Source organism: Rhodamnia argentea, chromosome 1 (assembly GCF_020921035.1).
Source record: "Rhodamnia argentea isolate NSW1041297 chromosome 1, ASM2092103v1, whole genome shotgun sequence".
NCBI lineage: Eukaryota > Viridiplantae > Streptophyta > Magnoliopsida > Myrtales > Myrtaceae > Rhodamnia > Rhodamnia argentea.
The window spans coordinates 21791165-21799933 of NC_063150.1; the positions used below are offsets into that span (position 1 = coordinate 21791165).

Genomic DNA, 8769 nt, shown 5'->3' on the forward strand with positions numbered 1-8769 from the left:
TGTGTGTCCGTTAGTAGTGTTACTTGGTATTGTCGATTTTGAGCGAGCCGGGTCTTGATGAAGTTCACTTTACGTGGTTTTATAGTAGTGATGTTTGTATTATCCTTCGTTGTTGATATAGAGAAGAAACTAAACACGAGGGACATGAAGGTTGTCAAAGAAATGATTTTTCTTTTAAGTGAAAGTTGCCCCAAGAAGATATCAGACAAACACTCGGAGTTGGCAACATAAGAATTCCTTGTTTCTAGATTATGACAGCATTTATCGCCGGATCCTTGAAAGCACACGTTGACGATTCCTTCAAGAAGAGTAGGGATGGAAGATGTTTTTCTGATTCCGTCACATGTCTAAATCTCGTGCATTCTTGTCTTCACATGAACCAAGGTGATTAATTAACCCATGTAAATAGTGAGAAAAGTGTCAAAAAAATTTTAAACTTATTGTATTGGTATTAATTCAGTCCTACTTCTTTTTCTGGTGGTAATTCAATCTTAAACTTTGCATTGATGCTAGTTCGGATCTAAATCTTTTATTAATGTCAATTCAGTCATAAACCTTTTGTATTTGTATCAATTGAGTCAATTCGATGAAATTTGGGTAAAAATGATCGACGTGGACGTCGGTTGTCCTAAGTGGTATAGCTGGTGTCGACGTGGATATTTTTTAATATTATTTAATTATCTTTAAATATTATGAATATTTGTTCTTTTTTTTCTTCTTTTTATTTTCACTCGCTTCTTTTTATTGGGGCCCGACAAGGGCCGATGACCCTTGCCGGTCACTAGGCGAGGTTCACGGGCCTTTGTTGTGGCCGGCAAGGGTCGGCGACAATTAAAAAAAATGCAAGAAAAGAAAAAGAAGAAAAAACCAAAAAATTATTTAACATATTTAAAATTATTACAATAATATTAAAAAAAATATCCAAGTTAGCGTCAGCCGTATAACGACCACGTAGGACAATCGATGTCCACGTCGATGATTTCCGACCAAAATTGGCTGTATTGACTCAATTGACACAAATGAAAAAATTTAGGACTGAATTGGGTCAATGCAAAATATTTGGTACTGAATTGGCACCAATAAAAGGTTTAGGACACAGCAATGCAATAAGTTTATGACTTTTTTTACGGTTTCCCTGTAAATAGCTCATAAACATTTGCTTCAACAATGGAGCATTATATCGTGTAAAATGATGCGCGATGAAAATACAGGGAGTTAATTGATTGTATAAATGTATCAATTAAAAACCAATAAGTAATTGATCGATTTCCTAACAAGAGAAACTCTAAATTTATTTCCTTCGTTCCTTACAAAAGGGTTCTTTTTTTCACTTCTATGCAGAAACGTGATTGATGCACTTGATATTTGGAAGAGCTCACAACTTAATAACTAAATTACATGGTGACTAATTAACGGTATAACAATGCCAAAACTGGAACCCTAAAATAAGAAAGATCATGCAACATGTTCTTATTTGGGGACTTGATTGCATTTCTCGTAAGTTTTAGAACTCAATTGCACTTTCGTGGCAGATTTATCAAATCAAGTCCTTGGCTCTCCGTGCCTCCGGGTTGGGCTAAACCTGACCCAAATAATCTCGTTCGTTAGCAATCAACGCAAAACGTGGTGGCTTTGGCATCAGCTTCTGTCTCTGTAGTCGGTTCGTCATAAAGGTTAACAAGATGCGCAGTATTCTGAAGCTATGACTTGTGAACAGTGCGTGTGAGAGAGAATTCCATTAGGGATGAAATTTGTGCACATCTGGAGAATTGGGAGCTGTTTGTGTGGGTTTCTTGATCAAAAAACGCAAAGCATATTCCCCACCACCTCTTATTCTTGGTCGAATGATTATGGCCGAGAAGGCAGACATTGCATTTTCCAAAAGTATGTCCCTTCGTGAACAATGGCATCTCAAAGGCACAGAAAAGCTTCTTCAAATAGAGACATGCTATGTTCTCCTGTTAATGCAAACTCGTCACGTTACGGTGATTCGATCCTCAAGTCAGACTTTGTCATTGTCTCTTAAATAGTGTATTTGAACACTAGCTTACATAGATTTTTCACCAATATTGATGCCCATCATTCTAACTTGCAACCTCTTGTTTTTATTTTAAAATTTTTTTGTCGAAGCAACTTCTTGTTAACGAGCTTACTTGTCCATGAAGTTGTAGCCTTTCTTCTCAAGTGGTCATCACGCTATTAATTTGGAGTGCAATCCGCGAAAATTGTTTGAAAGAGAATATTGCTAGGCGTGTTCCAACTGGTTAAGCATTCCTTTTTACTGCGGCAAGCTTTGTTCTTAGGGATTCCCGACATTGGCTGAGATGCTTGGATTCATCGTATGAACTGGTTTCAGAATGTGATCCATGTTGGTAGCAGCAGAAAGTACCAGGACTCTTACTATGTCCAAGCACAGGCGACATGTTACATAAATTGTTTGAAAGAGAATAATGCTAGGCGTGTTCCGACTAGTTAAGCATTCCTTTTTACTGCGGCAAGCTTTGTTCTTAGGGATTCCCGACATTGGCTGAGATGCTTGGATTCATCGTATGAACTGGTTTCAGAATGGTATCCATGTTGGTAGCAGCAGAAAGTACCAGGACTCTTACTATGTCCAAGCACAGACGACATGTTACATAATTCTTGAAAGGTAATAATAGATCAGATTAAGGTATCCAAAAAACGATCACCTCATCGTTAAGTAATTTCTTCACCTTCCCTTTCTTTTTTTGCTGACAGAAGTGGAACAGGTGTAAATCCTCCGGTGCAGGGAAATTTAACTGCAGCGTTTCTATTGAGATATACACGGTATACACAATTCTTGGGTTTCCTTCCTCTTTTGCCATGGGAATGGAGCGTTTCGTATGCATTCAAGGGAAGGGAAATGCTTTTCTGGTAGTACTGTCAAAGATAGTACAATCTCAATCGTAAATCCACACACCATCTCTATGTATTTTGCATGAAACACTCATTAATTGGAAAATCGTGTGGTTAGAAATAACTGACAGTATTGTCAAATTGTCATGCTAGCAGCTCTCTTCAAGGAAAATAATCGAGTCAAAAGTTTGGATAACCTTATCATCCGAAAACAGAAATTTATCTTATCCTGCTGTAGAGGTCCAAATATAAAAACTCATTCTCAGCGACCATAGAGTAAGAATTCAACTTGGCTTAGGACAGTCACAGAAATAGAAACCCCGTTAATGCGTACGTTTTCATGGTTATTAGATAAACGGATAATAGCAAAACTTGGAAAAGATAAAGTCCTTTGGGATGCAAATGTTTCGCTGAAAATCAATAAAAATGATCGTTCATTCAATTTACATAAATGAATGAATGAAAAATATATTTTTGGTCAACGAATAACGAATAAAGTTTGAGCTTTTCGGGGTCTATCCTCTCTTTTCTCTTTTAGTCCCTCTTTTTGGGGACCCCAGGAGTCTTTCACACTGCATAAAATTTGTGCATGCTCATCTTTTTATTTGTAAATTCCCTTTCCATTGGGCAGAATTCGATTTGGTCACGAGTTGCCGATTTTTCGTAGTCTACTTGTGTAGGGTTGGATCTATTTCGGATGTGGTCGCATTTTGCCACCTCTATATTCGGGGAGAGCAATTCGGATTTGGTATTTCTGTCATTCTAACCGTCAAGGGTGTAAATGAAGCCAATTGAGGGGTGGATTTAGCCAATTGGGCTTCAGCATGAAGAAACAACTGATCCACGCTATTCTTTTTCTCTGTTGCAAGTTATGCCATTTCATCTGGGGGATTAACTGAGCATGAAGTAACATGGAGATGCCGTTAGCCTTGCTATACATTCGTGCCTGAAGTTGATCATGAGGCGCCACCAAATCGTCTCCAAACAACAGCATTCTCAAACTTCTCCTCAACCCCTGCTTTTGCCTTTCGGAAATGGCGGAAGCAGCGCTCTTCAGCCTTGCCACCGACACACTGAAAAGCCTCGCCACCGAAATTGTGAAGCCTGCAGGCTCCTTCTTTTTTCAGCAAATCAAGTTGCTCCGTGGTGCCAAGGACGAGCTTCGAAGCCTTGAGGGCACCGTCCAGGCCATCCGAGCTGTGCTTTTGGATGCCGAGAAGCAGCAATGGGACAAGAAGCAGGTCAAGCTCTGGCTCAAGAGCCTCAAGGACGTGCTGTATGACGTCCAGGACTTGCTCGACGATGTCGCGACTGAAGATCTGAGGCGGAAGGTCACTCCCGGCAACAAGATGTCGAAAGCGGTACGCGTTTTCTTCTCTAAATCGAATCAGCTTACATACCGCCTCAGAGTGGCCAATAAGATTCAGGAACTTAGGAAGACACTGGATGAGATTGCAAAAGATAATTTGTTATCAATATTAGAGCGGCATCCGGACGAAACAGTGGCCATCGGGAGAGGAAAGAAACCTGAACATCCCTCGCCTGATGAAAAAATAATTGGTAGAGAAGAGGACAAAAAGAAGATCAAGCAACTCTTGTTGAGTTCCTCCTCTAGCCAGAGCTTGTCATTTATTGCCATCGTTGGTAAAGGAGGTCTTGGAAAAACCGCACTTGCACGACTAGTGTACAACGATGGGGAGGTACGACAACACTTTGAGCTTAAGATGTGGGTGTGTGTATCTGATGTCTTTGATGTGAATTCGATTATCAAAGATATTCTTAAGTCAGCGGGCTGTCAAGATCTTGAGAATAAGACTTTAGACGAATTGCTGAATCTTCTTCGTGAGACTCTAAGTACGAAGAAATACTTGCTTATTTTGGATGACTTGTGGAATGAAGACCGGAATAAATGGTTGAAGCTTGGAGATTGGCTAGAGGGTGGTGAACGGGGAAGCAAGGTACTTGTAACCACTCGTAGCCTCAGAGTAGCAGAGGTGACGGATGCGAGATCAGTTATCCATGTTCTACGTGGCTTATCTGAAGATAAGCCGTGGAACCTATTCAAGAAAATGGCTTTTGGAGATGGGGCAGAATCATCAGACCCGGGACTGGAGGTGATAGGTCGAGATATAGTTAAGAAATGCGCTGGGGTTCCCCTTGCCATTAGGACTGTGGGAGGCCTGTTGTACGGCAAAACGAAAGATGAATGGCTCCGCTACAAGGTGCGTGAACTTCCAGAAATACGAGAAATCGATGAGGCTGATGATGGAATTATGCAAGTCCTCAAGTTCAGTTACGATCATCTCCGGTCAAGCTTGAAACATTGTTTTGCATACTGCTCATTGTTTCCGAAAGATTATGTCTACGATAAAAAGATGGTGATACATCTTTGGGTGGCACAAGGCTTTATTGAGTCACCCAACGGGGAGGATAACCTTGAAGAGGTTGCAGACATGTACTTGTCAGAACTGCTGTGTAGGTCATTCCTCGATGTTGATGAAAAAGGCGTGGATGGAGAGGTCTGGACTTTCAAGATGCATGATCTCATGCACGATCTTGCCCAAAAAGTTGCTGGAGGTGAATGCAAGATTGTTAATTTTAAAGGAGGACATAATGATAGAGGAATTCGACATGCGTCATTTATTTTAGAATTTTTCTCTGAAGAGAAAATGATGTCTCCGCTCGATCTACACAAATTGCGGACACTAATCTTCTTAGGAGGTTCATGGCATGTACTCAACTTCGACAGAGTTTTTTCTAGGGGTAAACATTGTCGAGTGTTGCATTTAGACTATGCAGATATTCATCTCCCTCTTTCCTCCATTGAAAAGTTGAAGCACTTAAGGTATCTTTGTATTGGTATAAACGAATCTATTCAGAGTTTGCCGGATTCAATCACGGATTTGGTGAATTTGCAGTTCCTTAAACTCATTGGATGTAGGTGCCTTAAAACATTTCCAAGAGATTTGAGGAAATTGGTCAACCTTCGTTACTTGCTTATTTTTAATTGTGCGTCAGTGAGCCACCTACCACCCTTGAGTGAACTCCCTTCCCTAAGGACGTTGATTCTCCGGGGCTTGGATGGGTTGGAGTTCGTTCAACAGACAAGTGAAGTGGGGCAATCTAAGACTGCACGCACCTTCTTCCCATCTCTTGAGATATTGGAACTAGAGAGTTGCAGCAAGCTGAAGGGATGGTGGGGAAGTAGGGAATTAATGAGAGCATATCAAAAGCCTCACCGGCCATCCTTCCCAAAACTTCGGTCCGTGAAAATATGGGAGTGTCCCCGGTTGAATTTCGTGCCACCATTCCCCCAGGTGGAATGCTTGGACCTATGGGACGCGAAAATGTTGGAAATAAAGCCCGATCCAAATTGCCCGTCGAAGCCGCAGATGGGATCCACATTCACCCCTTTCTCTAAACTAAAGCGTCTATATCTTTTTGGAGAAGTGGAGTCCCCGATGCTCGAGACTCTACTCCCATCGGCCAATAATCTCGAGCTCATGAGCCTCGGAAGATGCAACATAAGGAGCTTCTTTCGTGGCATGCGACACCTTTCCTCGCTCCAGGAACTCCGCGTTATCGATTGTGAAGGACTCGATTTATTGTGCGAAGAAGACCAGCATGACACCCAATGGCCATTCCTCACGAACCTACGTGTTCTTAAGATCACCGATTTGATGCAATTACCCGAGGGGATTCGACATGTCAAGACTCTGCAATCTCTCGAGATTCGTCAATATTGGGGATCGAGTTTGCCGGAATGGATTGGAAATCTCTCTTTGCTCGAAAAGCTTGTATTATCTGACTGTGAAAAATTGGAGCATTTGCCAATTGAGATGTGCAAGCTCACACGCTTGAAGGAATTGAGAATCATTCGTTGTCCCATTCTGGAAAAGAATCGCCATGAGGAATGGCCACGGCTTGCCCACATTCCAGTCATTTTTTGGGAGGATTAAGTGGATGAATCCGACTATTACCATAGAAGGTAGGTGAAAAGACCATCGCCTATCACGTGTTCCTTTCAATTATTATTTCTTCCATTAACTAATTTCTCTTCACCATATTCGCAGTGCACATTTATCGAAAGAAGAAAGCGTCTCTCCAGTTCGCCACCGACGTCGTGTTCGAGTCGAAATTGCTGTTGTACATAACCTTCCTCGTCATGTTGCGCATGTGGAACACCTTCTTTGCCTCGTCATCTTGCTCGTGGAACCTCCTCAATCCCTCCTTCATCTCCGTCACGGCTGCCGGAACTCCGAGATTCACCACCCGGAAGAACCCCAACATCTCCGACGCGCGTCACATCCTCTCGATCGCCTCCTTCCTCTTGGTCGGGTTGCGGTTGATTTCGCCGAGGTCGATGATTGGGACGCCGAGATTCTCGGAGCCGCTGCTTGATTCGGAGCTATCTTCGGATGTCTCTTGTGGTCGGATGAAGAAATTCTAGGGATTTTGGTGATGCCGGCGTCGACCGAGGCCTTTGATGCTAGCTTTCAAGTCGGCGCTTGCTCTGTCGTAGCTCTGCTCGCTGGAGTCAGAGGCCAAATCGATAGTAGGCATTGTTCCTCTCTCTCTCTCTCTCAACCGCAATTCAATTTCACTGTGAATGTAAATTTGTTGGAGATGAGTTTGGATTATGAATTGTTATGGAGACATTGCAACGCATGATATGAGCAGTTTCTTTATAGCTGAGACATGGCAATGCATGATATGGCTCATATGATGTGATCTACCGCTTGCCGAGACAATTACGGTGATGCCTAATAAATGGCTGATTCCATTGCCATGTGGTTGATTCTGGTTATTGTCATTGAGCGAGTTGGAGGCCGGCAAGAATTCCACTTTTTATCCTAGCTGCACAAAGTGGATTCGAAGCTGAACCAAACAGAAATGTTCCCGAAAGTGCAATTTTGCTCGTAGTAGATTAGTGTTGTAATTGTCATACGGAGTATTCGGCGCGGTTTCATCTATTGATAACATATTTCTTTTGATCTTAGATCGGTATGTGTTGATCTTCCTCTCCCTCTATTTCGTGCTCTCTTTTAGTTCTGCTTTTGTTTAGAGAATGATCTTTGCTTTTGAGAGTTGTGTTGCTGCTGTCAAATTGAGCAATATAAGTTACCGAGCAGTGAAAAAAGGCAATCCTATTCTGTGGTAGTTTTACCTAGATGAACAGATGGGCAGACTTTTTTCTTCAAATATAGAAATCAATAAGACCACCTTTATAAATTTACACAATCTTCAGCTTGAAATCAAGAAGCGCAGAAGCTCCATCTAGGCCTTTGGAAATGTAATGGGCGGTGTAGTTTGGAAGTGCAGTCTCCTTGCAGATTGGTGGGTTGTCTGCTGATGTTAATTCATTGATGGTTCCATACAGCCATGGAGTGTTGCCATGATTCAGTGCTCGACACTCTTAAACCGATTGTTTGTTGTGAGCTGCGAATGCAACATTAGTGAAACGTTCTCGGTTCTTAGGTTAAAAATGAAGAAACACAGTTTCTATGTACCAATATCATTGCAATCTTAATGTTGATAAATACCAAAACTACGGAATATCTAGAATCCACATTGATAGCTCCTGTTAAAACGTTGTTTTCAACATATATCCGTTTCATTCAGACAATTTTGGTCCTGTCAATGTGAGGCTAGCGGGACCTAGCGAAAGGTAGAATCAAGTTTAGATGAGTCAAATAGCTCAGTAGGATACACGATGCACAAGCCATTTGGTAATGGTAAACACTGATTTTTTTTACCAAAGAAAAGTACAGATTGGGAAGGCATAATGTCATATTGCTACAGGGAGATGCCATGTTAATTTACTTACTGAATTCTGAAGAGCTCTTCAACTAGCTTAGCATATGAGAGAGTACAAGAACAAAGGCGAGAAGA

The 8769-nt window shown here is 41.7% G+C and overlaps 2 protein-coding genes across 2 annotated transcripts; both read left to right on the top strand.

Moving 5' to 3' along the window:
- The first annotated feature begins 4051 nt into the window (after positions 1-4051).
- Positions 4052-5920, top strand: LOC125314687 (putative disease resistance protein RGA3). The gene is made up of 3 exons (XM_048277581.1): positions 4052-4238; positions 4528-5722; positions 5896-5920. Exons 2-3 carry the CDS (start codon positions 4602-4604, stop codon positions 5918-5920), a joined length of 1146 nt encoding a protein of 381 aa, XP_048133538.1. The 5' UTR covers positions 4052-4238; positions 4528-4601.
- A 637-nt stretch (positions 5921-6557) lies between these two features.
- LOC125316541 lies at positions 6558-7331 on the top strand. Its single transcript, XM_048285153.1, has 2 exons — positions 6558-6865; positions 6951-7331. Exons 1-2 carry the CDS (start codon positions 6784-6786, stop codon positions 7325-7327), a joined length of 459 nt encoding a protein of 152 aa, XP_048141110.1. The 5' UTR covers positions 6558-6783; the 3' UTR covers positions 7328-7331.
- Positions 7332-8769: the final 1438 nt, after the last annotated feature.

Coding starts and splice junctions, on each gene's coding strand:
- LOC125314687 (XM_048277581.1), top strand. CDS start 4,602: ATGTGGGTGTGTGTATCTGATGTCTTTGATGTGAATTCGATTATCAAA. Junction 5,723..5,895: donor GAAAAGTTGAAGCACTTAAG/GTATCTTTGTAT, acceptor ATTGTGCGTCAG/TGAGCCACCTACCACCCTTG.
- LOC125316541 (XM_048285153.1), top strand. CDS start 6,784: ATGAGGAATGGCCACGGCTTGCCCACATTCCAGTCATTTTTTGGGAGG. Junction 6,866..6,950: donor TCCGACTATTACCATAGAAG/GTAGGTGAAAAG, acceptor CCATATTCGCAG/TGCACATTTATCGAAAGAAG.